The 18,490-nt window shown below is 39.4% G+C and overlaps 1 protein-coding gene across 1 annotated transcript; it reads right to left on the bottom strand.

Annotated features, from left to right (window-relative positions):
- Window positions 1-5,002: 5,002 nt before the first annotated feature.
- On the bottom strand, window positions 5,003-17,593 carry LOC113058653 (periostin-like). Its single transcript, XM_026226758.1, has 19 exons — window positions 17,426-17,593; window positions 16,384-16,482; window positions 13,194-13,258; window positions 12,859-13,016; window positions 12,605-12,769; window positions 12,382-12,528; window positions 12,155-12,296; window positions 10,209-10,421; window positions 9,831-9,965; window positions 8,872-9,020; window positions 8,089-8,225; window positions 7,875-8,005; window positions 7,604-7,734; window positions 6,811-6,913; window positions 6,645-6,712; window positions 6,363-6,408; window positions 6,241-6,255; window positions 6,057-6,140; window positions 5,003-5,899 (listed from the first exon to the last, which is right to left on the bottom strand). Exons 1-19 carry the CDS (start codon window positions 17,542-17,544, stop codon window positions 5,877-5,879), a joined length of 2,130 nt encoding a protein of 709 aa, XP_026082543.1. The 5' UTR covers window positions 17,545-17,593; the 3' UTR covers window positions 5,003-5,876.
- Window positions 17,594-18,490: the final 897 nt, after the last annotated feature.

The following is an 18,490-nucleotide window of genomic DNA, read 5'->3' as shown; positions in this document are numbered from 1 at the left end:
TGGAGAACTCGTCCCCGACGTCTTGAATCAAGCAGCTCTCGCACCTGATAGGTCTCCTCGCTCTCCACCTGAACCGGTTGGGGACTCTGCTCACGGGACCTCCCCTCACCCTCCTCCTCAGGGGCAGCAGCGGGCTTGAGCAGTGACATGTGGAAAGTGGGAGAAATACGATATGTGTCAGGCAAAGCAAGGCGGAATGACACAGGAGTGATTTGTTGTGTGATTTTGAATGGACCCACGTACCTAGGACTTAGCTTTCGGCATGGCAATCTCATCCGAAGGTCTCTGGTGGACAGCCAGACCCATTGACCCGGTTGGTAAGTGTGTCCAGGGCGTCGACGACGGTCGGCCTGTTCCTTCAGGCGCCGTACAGCTTGTTGAAGATGTACATGGGCCTGATTCCATGTGTCCTCGCTTCGTTGAAGCCAATCAGTAACAGCGGGAACATTGGTGGGTTCACCTGACCAGGGGAACATGGGTGGTTGGTACCCTAGAACGCATTTGAAGGGGGTGATTCCAGTGGAAGGCTTGATCAGGGAATTCTGAGCATATTCGGCCCATAGGAGAAAACGAGACCAGTCCTCTTGATGGGAGCTGCAGTAGGAGCGGAGGAACCGAGTGAGCTCCTGGTTGAGGCGTTCCACTTGACCATTGGCTTCGGGGTGATAGCCAGACGTGAGACTTACGTTGACCCCTAGGGCTTGAAAGAAATCCTTCCATAAACGAGAGGTGAACTGAGGACCTCTATCCGAAACGATGTCGTCAGGTATGCCGTAAAACCTGAACACCCAATTACACAGGAGTTCGGCGGTCTGAAGAGCAGTAGGGAGTTTGGGTAGAGGTATGAGGCGACAAGCCTTGGAGAATCGATCGATGATTGTGAGTATGACCGTGTTACCCTGGGATAGGGGTAAGTCTGTGATGAAGTCTATGGCAAGGTGTGACCAGGGTCGTTGAGGAATAGGAAGAGGTTGAAGGAGTCCAGCTGGCAGTTGACGAGGGGTTTTGTGCATGTTACACGTCTGACAGTTCTGAATGAATTTAATGGTGTCGGGGTTAATGGTCTCCCACCAGAAGCGGTTCTTGAGGAGATGGAGTGTGGCTGTGATGCCGGGGTGACCGGAGGCAGGAAGACAGTGAATATGACTCAGGACCTGATCACGGTGAGGGGCAGGTACGTAGGTTTTATCCGGTGGACAGGCGGCTGGTGGTGCTTCTTGTGAATTGTGTTGTTCAATAAGAGTCATGATATCCCACTGGATGGGAGCAACCACCACATGGAAGGGCAATATGCGTTCGGGGACTGAGATGGAAGGGTCGTCATCATGGATACGTGACAAAGCATCGGCTTTAGTATTCTTGGAACCTGGGCGATAAGTGACATTGAACTGGAACCGGGAGAAGAACAAGGACCATCTGGCTTGGCGTGGGTTGAGTCTCTTGGCGGAGCGTAGGTATTCCAGATTTTTATGATCAGTAAAGACGGTGAAAGGATGAATAGCCCCTTCGAGCCAATGTCTCCACTCTTCAAACGCTGCCTTCATGGCTAACAGTTCTCTATCACCCACATCATAATTCCTCTCCGCTGGGTTGAGCTTGCGTGAGTAGAAAGCACAGGGATGAAGTCTCTCCTGAGGGCCTGGTCGTTGTGAGAGAACGGCCCCAATGCCAGTATTGGAAGCGTCAACTTCGACTAAGAAGGGAAGAGAGGGGTCAGGGTGATGCAGGATAGGAGCGGTGACAAAGCGTTCCTTTAATTCCTTAAAGGCTTGACGGGAGGCTTCGGCCCAGGTGAGACGATGGATACCTCTTTTGATCATGGAAGTGAGAGGACTGACGACTGTACTGAAATTTCTGATAAAGCGTCTGTAGAAATTGGCGAATCCCAGGAACCGTTGTAGCTCCTTGAGAGTCTGAGGCTCTGGCCACTTGAGTACAGCAGAGACCTTACTGTCGTCCATAGCAACTCCCCCCGGACTGATGACATAACCCAGGAAGGTAGTGGATGTGGTGTGAAACTCACATTTCTCGGCTTTGGCGTACAGTTGATGTTCGATGAGACGCTGTAGCACAGTTCTGACGTGTTGAATATGATCCTGAAGGGTGTTGGAGTAGATGAGAATATCGTCAATGTAGACCACAACAAACTTGTTCAGCATGTCCCTGAAGACATCATTAATGAACGCCTGGAAGATGGACGGACTATTGACCAGTCCAAACGGCATAACCCGGTATTCATAGTGACCGTTGGTTGTAGAAAAGGCCGTCTTCCACTCGTCACCCTCTCTGATGCGAATCAGGTTGTAGGCACAGCGTAAGTCAAGCTTGGTGTAGTATTGAGCTGTGCGAAGTTGTTCTAATGCAGCTGGAACCAGAGGAAGGGGATAACGGTACTTCACCGTGATCTCGTTGAGACCACGGTAATCAATGCAGGGTCTTAAACTGCCGTCCTTCTTTTTGACGAAGAAGAAACCAGCGGATGCAGGGGAAGTGGAAGGACGTATGAAGCCTTTCTCCAACTCCTCCTTGATGTATTTAGTCATGGCTTCGGTTTCTGGGAGTGACAGTGGGAACACACGACCCTTGGGTGGATTGTGACCTGGTAGAAGATCAACAGCACAGTCATGGGGTCGATGAGGTGGTAAGGTGTTTGCTTGGGTTTTGCTGAAAGCCGCCTTGAGGTCGTGATATTCCGCTGGTAGGTTGGGAACCTCGAATGACTCCTTGTTAATCGCCAACGAGCGCACTGGAAGAGGAGAAACGGTAGATAGGCATTTTGTTTGACATTTAGTGCTCCACTTTAATATCTGACCTTCCCTCCATGATACTAGCGGATCGTGCAGTCTCAGCCATGGTAGTCCCAGAATTATGGGTGTATTAGACGTGGGCAGAACGTAGAACTGAATGACCTCCTGGTGCAGTAAACCGGCTGTGACGGATAGACTTTGTGTAAGGTGAGTGATGATACCAGTTCCCAGTGGACGACCATCTATGGTAGCTACAGACAGAGAGTTATCACAGGGTATTAATGATACGTTGTTTGTTCTTGCAAACTCAGCTGACATGAAATTCCCAGCCGCTCCAGAGTCCAGTAAAGCAAATGTGGTCACTTGAACGTTGTTAATGGTTAGCTTCAGGGGTACAAACACACTGTTTACTGGATGGAGAGAGTGTAAGGATTCACTCACCAATTTGGATGAGACAGATGAGGGACGTGAAGGACAGTTGACTCGTTGATGACCAGAGGATCCGCAATACAGACATAGACGATTTGCCAAGCGGCGATTCTTCTCCTCAGATGAGAGATGATAGGTATTAACTTGCATGGGTTCAGAGTCCTCGACAGACTGAGCTGCTTTAATGACAGTACTGACATGAGAGCGAGGTTTACGTGAACGCTGCAGATTGTCAATTGCTATCGTCAACTCGATGAAATCGTTCAAACTTCTCCCCTCATCTCGACATGCTAGTTCAGTTTGTAATTCATGACTTAAACCCTTTCGAAACAGAACTTTTAAGGTGTCACTCACCCAGGTCGTTTGTGCTGCCAATGTGCGAAAGTTCATAGCATACTCAGCAGCTGAAGATCTCCCCTGAGAGAGCTCTAGCAAGCGTTCGCCAGCACTCTTTCCCTCCTTGGGATGATCGAAAACCTCACGGAAGCGTGTGAGGAAATCATTGAAGGAGGAGAAGGATGATCCATCCGTGCGCCATACAGCGGTAATCCAGTCCAGAGCCCTTCCGGTTAACAATGAGCAAACAAAGGCAACCTTACTGTTGTTAGTGGAATAGAGCATGGGTTGTTGTTCCACAAACAGCGAACATTGTAGTAAGAAGCCTTTACATTTGTTAGGGTCACCGTCGAATTTCTCAGGAAAAGCCAGTCGTGGGTTAATCTGAGAGGGCGTGGGAACCGCATGTGCAATGGCGGCCGCTTGTGGCGCGGGTGTCGTGACAACAGGACTATGGAGATTCTGAATAGCCTTCACCAATTCCTCCGTGACGGCGGTAAGATGATTTAACTGTTGCTGATTAGCAGCGATCTGACTTGCCTGAGCTGCCAGGTTGGTGCAGAGATGTTCATAGGCTGCTGGATCTTGTCCTGGCGAAGTCTTCTGTAATGATGACTGACTCGACATGGGATCCATTTGCAAGCTTTTATTAGAACACTCGTAGTCGTACAGGCGAAGGGTCAGGATCAGCAAACACAGTATAGTAGAGATATCAGAATCGTAGTCAATACCAAGCAGTGGGTCGGGGTAACCAGCAAGTATCACAGTCCGTATTTCAATCTGGGTTCAAAGGTAGGCAGCAAAGGTTCTAGGATCGATAATCAGCAAGGGTTGGCAACTGGGATAGCAAGACAGGGTATAACGCTCAGAAATGTTAGCCGTGGCAGAAACAAGACTTCGCAATGAGGTGACGCCAAGGTCTGGCTTATATGGCAGTCTCTGATATGGAACACCTGGCCGGTGATCAGTCCAAGGTACGGGGCTGTTGGGTAATGTAGTGCGTATCAGTGTAAGTGAGTGTTTGGATGCCTGTAGGTGTCAGTATTCGGGCGATGGTGCCCTCTGCTGGCCTCTGGAGGGACTCACGGGGTTCGTATTCGTGACAGTAATGAACCCTCTTTTATGGCCAAACGCTTTGAAATTCCCGCCTTTGTTGTGACACAACAAAAGGGATTTGTTGTACTGCTCTGGTATTGTGGTAAAAATTAATTTTAGCCATTGGTTCTTCTGATCTTCATTCTTTGGCAATGAAAATAAAACAAACTTGCCTTTACAATTAAAAACACACTGTCTCCTGCACTGGCTCTTTAACCTGCATCTTACATTTGTGAGATTTTTTTTTTTACCTTAGTAACTATTAGCTTACAAAGATAGCGTTTCAATACTTATAAAGGTATAATCATAAAAATATTGATGTTAACAAAATAAATGTTAACATTCAAAAATGTTTTATTTACAAATAAAAAATGAAATGATGACTGACACACAACTCCATGTCTAAAAGTTGAGTTTATTATGTAAATTGAAAAGTAAAAGCAAAGGATCCAAAACCCGTTTATGTTGAAATATATTTGGACTGGAAACATGACAATTCAGTTTTGAGAAAAAGCTTTGAGTTTTCAAAGAATGCATTGTTCAGCACATTTGTGCGCAGTTAATGCAAAATGGACACACAATTGCAGACACACACAAAAGACTAGAGAAAAACAATCCTCTATCCCAACAGAAAAAAAAAACTAAACATGAAAACGATTTGAGATTCTAAAACAAAACTATGCAACATAATTTCTATCTTTATTTTAGATTTTACACCATCTAATTATGAGCACCATAAAATCATTGTCCATGCACTGGTAAACTGTACCCCAGAAAAATAAATTCATGTTACTAGTTTAAGGCAACAGTTCCCTACACCAGGCATTTCATATGAACGCTTCCTTTTTTTGTTTGTACAGTACGCCTCAAGTGTACCGGTACTCCACATGTAATGTACAGTTGTTCGAATGTTTCTGAATCATTGTAACACAAAATAATCTGATTTTGTGTGTCACGTCACATACAGTATGATCACTTATTCATGGAACTGTGATTTTTCAAACCACACTTTAAAAGAGAGAAAGCTTACAATATTTCCATCCACATATGGAGATTTTCATATCCCTGTTTGGACCAAATGTACTTGAACAAAATCCTCAATTATCTCTGGGGCAACAGGAATGATCAGTAACGAGTTTGTTTGTTTTTTTTGTCTTTAAACTCAACTCCAACCTGGTAGGTTCTGGACCACTGCGCACGTAAATGAAGGACGTATCTGCTATACTCTTCAGCACTTGTTTCTACGTGCTCACTGCGGCTGGTCTTGATCTAGGTTCTCCTGTGGTGTCCTCCTAAAAAATAAGAAAAGAGTGATCACAGCATGTTTCCCTCACAATAAAATTAGATTATTTAACACATTATTTACATGATAACATCTTACACACACACACACACACAAAAGATATAGACACAAAGCTTTATATCATGGGTGTGTTAAATGATGTATACCTTCAATGACTCTGGTAACCTTTTTAATTCTTGGATCGCCCTCAACTACCCGTATCACCTTGGTGATGGTGGGCTCTCCCTGAACTGCAGATATAAGAAACACATTACTCATTAAACAAAAAGTCTTCATGCTAATAATAATCTAGCCGTGTAGTTAGTAATGAGTGTCATTGGTGTCAGTTACCTGTGATGACTCGTTCTAAAAGGAAAAAAGTAATCATAATCAGGTCAGATTGAAATAAAACAGAATTTTTGAGAAAACAGAAACTGATTGCATTTACATGAAAACAAATATTATATACATACTCCTAAATGTAAGAGGGATCTCCTGATATCTGTATCCAGAGACAAACTACAAAGGAAAGAAAAAACATGTATATATCCAGTCTGTTACAATTTTAAAGCATGGCAATAAAATTACATAAAAAAAAAGACATTTTGATTACATAGAAATCTGCTCTGTGGAATCGAGTCTGAACGCTTTCACAGAGCAGACCTTCAGGGCAACTGCGTCCCCAAAGTGGGCCTTTATGTGAACTATTTCATGCTTATGACATGGTTTTGAAGTAGCATGTTGCAATTCAGTACCTTAATGTGGATGTGTCGGATGATCCTTCTCAGGAGTGAATGGAGGTCCTGGCTACCAACTGGCGTATCTTTAAAACAGAACACAATTCTTAAACATGGTTTTGATTTAAAAAGAAGAAAAAAAAAAGCCACTACAAAAGTAGAGGCATAATTTCATTATCCTCACCCTCAGGGTACAGAAGAGTTCTGACAGCGTGAATAACTCCATTTGTGGCCATTAGATCAGAATCAGGAACTTTCACAGTGTTGACCTGCATGCCCTCCTTTGTCTAAAAAAAAATTACATAAAATTATAACCACCACTGTGGTTTATTTTTCATATTTTTAATAATTAGAATTATTAATAATTTTATTTAATAATTGTATTTAACTTAATTTAACACGACTATACAACAACAAACAAAAACATTTAATAATCGTGATTAGAAATAAAACCTACAAATGTAAAAATGAGATAATATGGGATCTTGTTATATTTAGTAGTTGTACCTATGTGATCTGAATATTAATTGGTTTGAGCTAATATATTCAGTCATATTAAATAATATACTGACAACTAATTTTGATTATTTAGGTTATTTTACACAGTTTTCAGTATTAATAAAAATTACATTTTTTTTCATCAAAGAAACAGTAAAAAGAAAAATGTTTTGTGTCACCTTTACCATGTAAAGTTACTGTATATTAAGGTTAAAACACTATTGTGTGGTTATTTTTAAAATGATTCGTTACCCCTGTAGCACTAAAAACTAAATCAATTATCTTTAAATTGAATCAAATATTGAATCAAGATTAGTGGTTTTATACAAAAAATATTTAGATTTTACTCCCACCCTAAAACTTTTTATTACAAAACAGAATCATATAATTGGATGAAGGTTCTTGCATGTGTCCCTATAACAGATGTTATGACTGGAAATTAATTTCAAGGCTGGGCAGCCAGAGTGCTGGATACTTACATACAACACCTTCAGATTGCTGCCCTGGAGAGTTTTTAGGAGGTTAGTGACTCCAGTCTCCAAGCCTCCACCGATGAAGATGCCATTACTGAAGTGATAGAGCAGGATGGCTCTGAGGGCGTTAACGTCACCTGATCACAGAGAAGAGACGCTGTCACATCCTGTAGCTTCAGTCTTTCATCTTTAATCTCATTAATCCTGAATAGAACACAGCTAAACAGTCATTCTAGATGTGGTGTGCCTTGAAAATGACATGTATGAAAGGACTCACTCTTCAAAAGAGACAAGTCTCTGTCACTTAGCCCTGCAAAAGCCTCATCTCTGGGAGCAAAGAGTGTGAAATCTCCTTCCTGTTTGAGCAGATCGGTCAGATCAGCTGCCTCCATCAGGGACAAAAAGATTCTGGAGCAATGAAATTATACAGTCAAGACAGGAACAAGAAAGAGATCTTCACTTTGACCGTGTAAACATGTAATTTTTCTTACTTGAAGGCTCCGTTTTTCACCAGAAGTTGGTACATGCTGGACTCTGCCGGCATGATCAGGGTCTTCATAAGATGGAGGGCACCATTACTTCCCTCTTTGCTTCCACGGATCAAGCAGGCGTTCTCAATGCAGACAGCCTTTGTAGTAAAAAATATTATGAGACAGTTCCCTTCCTCTGAGATTACTAATGCAAACTATTTCAGATAATACTTAGCACTTACAATGTCAATAAATGTCAAGTCTAAGTAAAGGCCAAAGAATAAGAATTTGTACACCTGTCATTTCAGTTATATGAATCTGTATCGAATGTTCCCATAAAAAACATTTGAAACATGTCATAAATATGTGTTAAAATATCATGTTTAAAAAGGGTAAAAGGGTAAGATTCCAGATAAACATGACAAAAATAGTGGGCAAGAACAGAAACGGACATAAAAATATTTTTTTCAGAACTTTTATTAAGTTTTATATACTTTTGGTGAAACTTTTAAATGTAGTTTTATTGTAGTATATTGGAAAAACTACTATTTTCTATTTGTTTTATGTATTTTATACAATATATTTTAAATAATAAAGGACAAATATTTAAAATACATTTATATAAATAACATTAATAAACATTTAATATAATAAATATAATATTATATATAATATTATATATATATATATATATATATATATATATATATATATATATATATATATATATTATCATTATTATATAATTATGATTTTACAAATAATAAGCAAATCAAGATAAAGGACATATAAAACAACACTTACTGTGCGGTAGATGAAGACTCTGAGAAATTTCCCTGCGAGTGTTTCCAGACGCTGACCATTGTACAGCTGACTCAGCACAATCTTATCCTTCACGATGTGGTTTTCCAAAATGACCCTCAAGATGCTCTGGTCCATGGACATCACCTCATCTAAATTGTAGAAGATCAATTATTTGCAACTGAGGTTTACCAACATGGCACATTTTTTTAAATAATATTAAAAATTGCATTTGTATAACCAATAACATGACACAATGTGACTCTGATTTAGTACGATTAGAAAGACCAAGGAACCTATTACATATTAAAACATTCATGTAACCAAAGTGGCCGTAGAAACATTATGTTTCAAACTGCAACATGTAAAAACTTGGCCGGCCTTTCGGGGAGAGCAGTTTGTGGAATGTGCATTACAAGACAAGACTTTCAGTTATTGTAACCCCAGGCACTGTCACTTTCCCCTTGTGCATCCTAATAAAAGGAACAATTTACCCTGTAAATATAATGTGATGAATGTGTTCACCTGTCATTAGCCACAAATGAGCTACAAACATGTGATGATGAGGTGAAAGATCTAGCTTAGCCCTCTGTGAGGTCTAAAACCTTCTCTCTGGTAGGTGGGATGAGAGAAGCTTTCGTCTTCTCTTTCTTTCACCATCTTTGCAGTGCAGGAAGCCCGATGAGGCCATTTTCCATGCACATGCACTGAATGAATCATCTGTTTTTACACCTGCTATCCCGTGAGAAATCAAAGTTATAGTTATGAAACCGCAGAGGTTAACCGAGGCAAGACATATCAGCGATTGAAAGAACACCGGTCTTGCTAAGGTAGAATTAAAACAGACAATGAAAGAGAAGACACCAGCAGCTGTGTTACGGTAAGGAGACTATAAAAGTTAGTTTAAGGAGAAGGAGATTAATGAGAGAGAGATTGACATGTTTTCAGAAATGTTTGCTCACCGTTGAAGGCTACGTTAAGTGGGGCCAGGAGTGTGTACTCAGCCTGGGGTCTCATAGCTGCAGACAAGCCCAGCTCTGTCAACATGTCGCCGAAGGTGCCCTGAGATTGTCCAACCAACTCCATAACCCGTTTAGCTTAGAAGAAAAAAATGAAATCTTTAAAAAGCATATTAGAATGCTTTCTGAAGTATTACGTGACACTGAAGCCTGGATATATGATGCTGAAAATATAGCTTTGGCAACACAGGAATAAACTGCATTTTCAAAAAAATATTTAAACAGAAAACATTTATGTACTCACTTTTTTGTGTGTGTGTGTGTGGGGGGGGGGGTTAAAACTGTAATCACTAGTAAATGAAACTGAGAGATTAAGCTAACCAGAGTCGGGCATGAGGACTTGATCGATGAGATGGATGACTCCATTGGTGGTGACGATGTCCTTCTTGAGTACCATCTTGATGCCGTTGACTGTGAGACTATCTCCATCGCAGCCAATCTCAATATTGCTGCCCTCCAGGGTCTCATAAGACGTGCCGGCCATGATGGCCTCAGAGCACTGAACAGAGTTCAACAGATGGTAGTTGAAAAGAGCTGGAAGAAAAGAAACATTAGTCTCTGTCATCCAAGCACATCTCTGATTCCCACTTGAGATATGAAGAAATCATGGAAAAATTCCATTCATTTATTTTTATTTTTTTTATGATGTCACATCATATCAGGTAAAGAAAAGACAAATGGGAATGAGTCTGTTTGAAAATGCATCATGAAAACATGCTAAATGACAAATTTGCACTGATTTAACAGGGTATTTGCTTCACATTAATTTGCATTAAATTACTTGGCAAGCACAGTTCCAGAGAGTTTAGGTAGCGCATGTTAAAAAAAAAAAAATTAATAAAAAATCCTTGCTTTTGCAGTTCTCATTCTTTTTCTTTTGATTGGATACAAATCTGTGAAGTGTTACATGTGTCATGAAATTCCTAATTTGTTTTCATGGAAGAGAATGAAAATTTGAAATGCCTATATCTGCTAATTTAGATGTACACTAGCATATCGTTACAGTAGCTTCAAAGCTAATAGACATGCACCTAAAGCCACAAAACTGCTATTTTAATTTTACGACCTTTAAAACCTGTCTTTAAAATTATATGGTTTAATATATAGATTGTAGGCAGCATGTAAATCACAGCATCTCCTGTTCGTTTCCAAAGGGAACCATAAGGGATCCTTGGGAGCCTTTGGGTCCTCTCTGAGTGAGTCTCTCAGCAGCTTCAAACCATTTGACTGCAAATGGACCATTCTGATCTCACCTCAAAAATCTGGCTAGGGAATAATAAGAGGGCAGAGATCACATTGCCTCCAGTTTTCACTGGATTGTAAAGCTAACAGCTGATTCCTGTCTATATTTTTTTGACAAGACGAGGATGATGCTCCTTTGGCCTCACAGTGAACATATTTATTTAACAGTTATATGTATTTTGCATCACTCTGGAAAACACAAACTATTGGAGTCAAATGTGTTTCAGCTGGCTGTTGTCTCGCCATATTGGTTTCTTTGTGTGTGTGCTGAATTTGATGGTATTATATGCTGTCAATAGTTAATTGTATCAGGCATCAGTATCTAGGTTAAGCTTAGAGTTTTCCTTTTTCATTTCCCTGGCATCTCTCAATGAAATTTAGTAGCAGATCAAATATCTTTCCGCTTGGCACAACAGATGGCCATAATATACATTTTATTTTAGTTTTCACTCAAGAATTAAATATAACCCTTAGCGTATTTTAGACAAGCCTTATATTCAGGAGAGTGGGCATTACGTAATTCTTTTACATGTACATTGGGAAAGCTAATGTTTCCGAACTCCAAAGCAAACATCAGCAACAGTATTTAAAAAAAATACTGTAAGACATATCAATAAACTTTAGTTCTGCTGCCAAAAAACTTTGGATTTGATGTCATCTCCAAGGAGCTCAACTCTTGGAGCTGTAACCCTGTCTAAATCTCAAAGTAATCCCATAAGTGTGGCCTTGGCACTGTTTGCCAGCTGTCTGAGAATTCCAGGTCTACAGCGCAGCTTGCTGCGGGCCCATCTGGTTTGAAAGGGGGTGAAATAACACTCGGCCTCACTCAGTTGACTCAGATCAACAAATGTGCCATGAGGGAACCACGAGTCCCTTGATTTCCTGCACCTTTGTATCATTAAATAAGAATAAAGCCTTTCTTTGTGCCAAGTCTACAATCAGTTTGGTACTTAATGTTTCCCTTCGGCAACTTAAAGCCCTCTGTTTGAGAATAGTGCATGGGGCTTTTCGTCTTAGTGGTTTACCTTGGAGGGAATCATTGTCTTCCATAAGCCTGTGCAGAACCTCTCTATCCAGCTTGTCAAAAGCATCATTGGTTGGGGCGAACAGGGTGAACTGTCCCGGTTGACCAAGCTTCTCAATCAAACCAGATGTTATAGCCACAGTCTGGAAAATAAATGGAGTATAAACAACTTATGGTCAATAGGTTCGGTTCATGAACTACATGGTTCAAAGTTTCCTTAAAACTTACGCTCAAAGTACTCAGGTCATCATCCACTTCAATCACATCCTGAATTGTGTTGCCAGCTGCCGTGATGACACGGTCAATGACGTGGACCACTCCGTTGGTGGCCACCTGGTTGCCGTGAATGATCCTGGCACAGTTCACTGTGACAACCTGAACAATAACCATGTGTAAAATATGTTCCTCCTGGAGACACAAGTAACCTCCATTTCTCAAAGAATCAACTTACCCCATTGGAGTAATGATTGATGAGCAGGTTCAAGTCATTGTACATGGAGGTGGCGGTCATTCCGTTCTTGAGGTCTTTGGTAAGGAGACGTTTGTTGACCATGTGGTAATGCAGAGCATTGTAAAGCTCAATATTAACATTGCTCACCAGGGCATTTCTTATCTCCTATAGGAAAAAGAGTAAACCAATGAAGTCAAGGAGTTACTCAATTTTCATGCATGTGCTGGAGTGGAAAAGAAGGAATGAGATGTTACCGGAACGAGAAGTTCCCAAGCATCATTACTGGGGGCGAAGAAAGTGTATGACCCAGGGCCTTCAATCTCCTCCTGTAGCTTGGATAGAGCAGAGTAGTCCTGGGTTGTTGTGGCTTTGACCAGGCCGAGGGTGCCATAAACGTTATCAATGGGAGCAACTGCAAGAAAAATGAAACACAGATTAACTGCACGATTAGCTCCAAGAGTACAGCATTAGAACTCTCTGTCCAACACTAGGTTGCAATCATATTTAGCATACTAATCATTGTGAATTTGTATTTTATTGAAACATAACCAGATGTATTGATTTTCCAATGTCTGACCAACCAACCAACCTGCAGGACAGCCATGCATGCCTTCCAGCTTCATGTAACCTGGGCAACACTCATACAGCACGGTCCTGGACAAAGAGGGAAGAACATGTGTTAAGCAAGTATTGAATCTAAGACATATGGCACCACTTTGAAAAAATACAATACCAGTAGTGTACAGGCTCAAATTAATTTTTCCCCCTGGATGCCATTCACTAGTCATTTCAAGCTATCCTGGTTTTAACGATAACACAGTTTAGGTCCTGGATAGACAGTCTGTCCATATGGTAACCATTAACTGTCTTTGTACATAAACATGCTATGTGGTCCCAAGGTTTGTGCATTATTCCACTACCATTATGTTGTCACAGCATTGCATTAATACGTTAAGTGCCCTGAAGCTAAGCGCTGAGACCAACTTGGTGGTTTGGTAAGGCTGATGGGTAGTTTTTGTATCCAGGGTGCCTTTAAAGTAAATTTATAACCCAGTGAAACATTGGTTTGGAAGTTACAATGTACAATGGAAGGAAATGTTGAATCAGCAGTTTTCCAGTAATGAAGGTCGCGTTCTATGGTTTTTCTGTTTTCATTGAAAGCAGCTCTTTAAACCTCCAAACCAAGCTTGTAAATATATTTCCATGACCGCACAAATTGGATCACATGGATGCAGTGCCATTTATATATAACGTTCAAAAGTATATTTAATAAAACATTTATTTCAAAATAAATCAAAATGCATAACTGTCTTAATATAAATCTACATATATGAGCATTTAAATTAAAATATTTTTTTTATGGAGCATAATGTAAATGAAGGGTTTTTTAAATACCACCATAAACAGACATTTTTATGTATCATTATTGCACCATTTATTTATTTTCCATTTCCTTTAGTGAGTAATCAGCCAGATGCGAGTTCATATGCTTCATAACAGGCTCTTAATATGAATAATTGGTTCAATAAAATTCACCTAAGCTAGTTATACTAAATATACAGCAGCCATATTGTAGAGTTAATAAATAGCTGTTAATGAGAAACAGGTTTTTTATAAGGTCCTCTGAGAAAACACCACTTGAGAGTTACGATCCCCTGAGAAGTTCTCAAAGCTGCTGATATTGAACACACTCTAGTTACAGTAGAGATTCACAGATGTACACTAGTCAGGGTTAGTAGGTTACCGCACTTGGAAATCTACACACCAGCAAAACAGTTCCATGTGATGCAAGTTGCTGAATTCCAAGCAGTTAAAACTTCTTGCAAATCACCGAATGAGAAATTCCATCCAGAGTTGAATTCTGTGGAGCAGTGAACACTGACAAGTCTCTGAGATTGAGCAATCATGAGACTGTAAGAAACTAATGGGTATTTCAAAGTTGTCCTCTATGTGATCGCTGGATGGAGGATCCAGATGCATTAGTTTTGGATCATGGCTGGGCTCTGTGTTTTCTATGGAATTGAAGAACAGTAAAAGGGTAGTTGAGGGTTGTCAATGAGGTCAGATCTCACCAAAACATAAGCTTCTAAAGAATTACTCCCAAGAACAGGAGGAAAACAAAACTCCCGTTGACCAGACACTCTGGGGGAATACAGCCACATTAATCATTGGGGAGAAAGTCAGATTTTCCAGTTTCACTGAAGTTCTCCCTGGTGAGTCACCAGTTCAAAGGATCCACAAGATTATGCACATGTTCAAACCATTAGGATGGAGTTAAAACCAGCAGATGGTAGAGATATCTAGCAAAATTTATAAAGATAAGCTTTGAAGAACATAAAACCCATGGCTTGAATGAAAATGGACACTTGAAAAGGTATTAATCTTCAATCTTCCCTCATCTGCACTTTGAAAAGCCATCATTGATATAGCTTTTCATCCCAATCTTTGGGAGAGATCTAAGACATAAGTCATACCCATCTCAATTATGTAAACTAAGCACACCAAACCAGATATTTACAAAGATTGCCAGACCGCTATGCAGGGTTGCCAGGTTTTCACAATAAAACCCGCCCAATTGCTACTCAAACCTAGCTCAAAACTATACCAATTGCATTCTGGGGTGTAAATTACATGTTTTTTTTGGTGTTTTCCCTGGCATTGGATTTCAGGGGGTAAATATCACATTATTGGGGTCACTTCAATTCATGGACATGAAAAACAACCCATGTCAACAGTGTTAAAGTATCCCAATTCCACGGGAAGACCATAGACTTGGCAACACTGCCACTATGTAATGGTCTGCTGAGCGCAGAGAAAAAACTCAGAGCGAAACAGTTCCCGGCTTTCCAGTAACCAAAACTGCAAGGGCAGCAGAAATTCTACAGAATATCTCAGGCAAGTCTGGCTTTGCAACTAAGGAAATTCGAAACCACTGGAAGTTACCTCATTGGTTCTATTTGGCCCCAAATGAAAGGCCTGGGTAACTCTTTTAAATTGCCGTTTCCTCTCTTTTCCAATTATGGAAAAAGTAGTTGAAACTGGAGTTATAACAAACTCTACATGAATCAACGGTTGTGGTTGACCATGCTGACCTTCAGAAACCACCACATCATTACTGGAGCCTTCACAGTAGGACTTTATGCTCATCTTACCAAATATTGTTGCTCTAGATGTTGCAATCATTTTTGTTGTTCACAAAGCTCACAAAGTTTTTCCAAAGAGCTTCCTGAAACACAAAAGAGCCTGCTGACATTTCCACCTTGTAGACAGCTGTGTATTTGCGCCTTAGGACAGAAATTTAAAGAAAGGTGTTTCAACACAAGCCAAGCACTCCAGGCAAGCTCTACTGCTTTCTTTAATCATTGATGGCATGTCCTGACAATTTCAGTGGGTCTCACCATGTTACACCAATTAAGGTTCTGCAGTTCTCTGGTGGTTTGTAAGACTGATTGCTGTAGTACCACATGGAATTTAGTTAGTAGCAGTGGAGTGGGTCTTTTTCTATTAATCTTTTCTTTGTTTTGGCAGCAATATTAAACTGTAAATCTACTGTTGCTGTCAAATTCTGTACTTTACAAAGTCTTTTGCAAAGGAAGCACAACTATTAAGCTACATTTGGAGCTCAGCTTAAGTAGGAAATCATATGTGCATGTAACTGTTGGAAATCTTCACTCTTAACAGTTGGGACAGTGACCTTTCACCTTTGACCACTGGAGCAGCTGGAACTTTCCAGGAACTGTCAGAGAGAGCCTCCAGAAATCATAAAACATCCCACTTACGCTTTCTTTCCACAGATGGCCCCTTGGTACCAATTACGACAAGTGCTGAAGTATTTCTTCTTTGTCCCCATGACTTGCTGGAGAGCACACATATTTGGTCTGCAGAAAGGTAAAGGTAAGACAGGATGAAATGAGTAAAGCAAAGACAGAAGAGTGCAACAGATACACATTATTTTATTTATTTATTTATTTTTGTGACAGCAGCATTGTGCTTTTCTTAAAAACTGGGACAATAACCTTTAGCTTTGATGTAAAAAAGGAAAAATTAAGAGAATTAACTTCCATTTCCTTAATAAACATATCATTACATAAATATACCTACAATTAATATATTATTAACGTTATTATACCTATTAAGGTCTTAATATATATATAAATGATAATAATGAATAAATAATAAAACACATACACTGAGTACATTTACAAAAATATTAGAAAATTCTAATAATAAAAATACTATTTCAAATAAAATATAAAAAAAATATAAAATAAAAACTAAATGTAAATAATTAAAACTAAAATGATAAAAATTCTTTAAAAATAATAATAATAAAATAAAGGCCTTAAAACCTTAAAATAAACTGTTGCATTCTTTCATGGATTTTTTAAAATACTTTCTAAGTCAGAAGTATTATTCAGTATGACAATCAGCCTGACAACATTTTGGCTACACCTAAAAAAAACAAAAAAACAACAACAACAAAATCAACAACAAAAAACTTTAATTTTAGATCAGATACAGTTTCATAGTTTTACAGTTTATTTATGTTGCAAGAGGACAAAGAAAGTTCAAATAAAAAAATAATATGAATAATAATAATAGCTTTAAATATATATATATATATATATATATATATATATATATATATATATATATATATATATATATATATATATATATATATATATATATATATATATATATATATGTATATGTATATATATGTGTGTGTGTGTGTGTGTGTGTATAAAAACATTCATGTAAATCATCATAACTTTTCTTATTTTAATATGAATAAATAAAATGAATAATATCTCTTACCCTTCTTTCTTTGCTCTAATACGACTGTGGGCAACTATCTTGTCATAAGCTGAGGAGTCTGCCTGGTCAAAGGCAGACAGCACAAAGAGTGCAAAAGCAGCTGCAAAGAGTAGCTTCATCCCTGCTTTCCCCACCGTGAGACTTCAGAGCAAGAAATGGGCTGCAGCTGAGGGGGAGAGGGCTTTTATAGCTCAGCTCTTAGCAGCAGAAGCCTGGCAAACCATCAGTGCACCAATCTTTCCTGTTCACCAGTGCGTCTCTATGATCTCACCCCCTAACACTGAATAAGCAATACACAAAGAGTGGATGATTAATTCAACAACGAGCTGAGGTGTGAGGTTGAAATTTTGCAGAATTCCTAATGAATGAATAGCAATATACACGGGGAGCTACAGTCCATATTAGGATTGGTGTAGAGCTTAGTTATTCTTTACTGGTGATATTTCATATTTAAGAAAACCTGAATCTATGCAACATACGTACACTGTTACACAATGATTTCATAATTGACGAAAGACAGAAAACATCTAAAATCCTTCTGTTTTGCGTTTTCCTCATTTGAGTTCACAGTTGTTTTATTACAAAACACATTAGCAGAATAAATTTGAGTGAAAAGTTACAAAGAAATTTCAGAATGTCTTTGGCAAATATCAGTAGAACTCAAATGTCTGTGTAAAACTTGACAATGTTATGTATAGCCAACATTTGACAATGATCCAAAAATAAGTTTTTTTTTTTTTTTTTTTTAAGCAAGAACCTGTCTGTAAAAGTGTCTGTACAAAGTTGTAAAATGCTCAGTATCAAAATGTTTAATCTACATATAAAGCAAAATCTCTAGATTCATGTCTCTGTGCTTGGCTCACTCTTGTGGCCAGATGTAAACATAATTTTGAAAGGATTGTATCTATGAGAACCTTTTGAACCATTTGGATTGGTGGCTCCATCTTGTGGAAACCTTTAACAACAACAACAACAAATAATAATATAAACATTAATTGGCATATTAGCTTTTTTTTGTATGGCATCCAATGCCCACCCCAAAGTGTACTTTCTTGATCCTGGTCT

This window comes from Carassius auratus, chromosome 40 (genome assembly GCF_003368295.1).
Source record: "Carassius auratus strain Wakin chromosome 40, ASM336829v1, whole genome shotgun sequence".
NCBI classification, from domain to species: domain Eukaryota; kingdom Metazoa; phylum Chordata; class Actinopteri; order Cypriniformes; family Cyprinidae; genus Carassius; species Carassius auratus.
Note: the sequence above shows the minus strand (reverse complement) of the source record. Positions and strands in the feature narration are given on the sequence as shown.

Coding starts and splice junctions, on each gene's coding strand:
- LOC113058653 (XM_026226758.1), bottom strand. CDS start 17,544: ATGAAGCTACTCTTTGCAGCTGCTTTTGCACTCTTTGTGCTGTCTGCC. Junction 13,259..16,383: donor GCCATCTGTGGAAAGAAAGC/GTAAGTGGGATG, acceptor CTCTTTGTCCAG/GACCGTGCTGTATGAGTGTT. Junction 6,713..6,810: donor AACTCTTCTGTACCCTGAGG/GTGAGGATAATG, acceptor TCTGTTTTAAAG/ATACGCCAGTTGGTAGCCAG.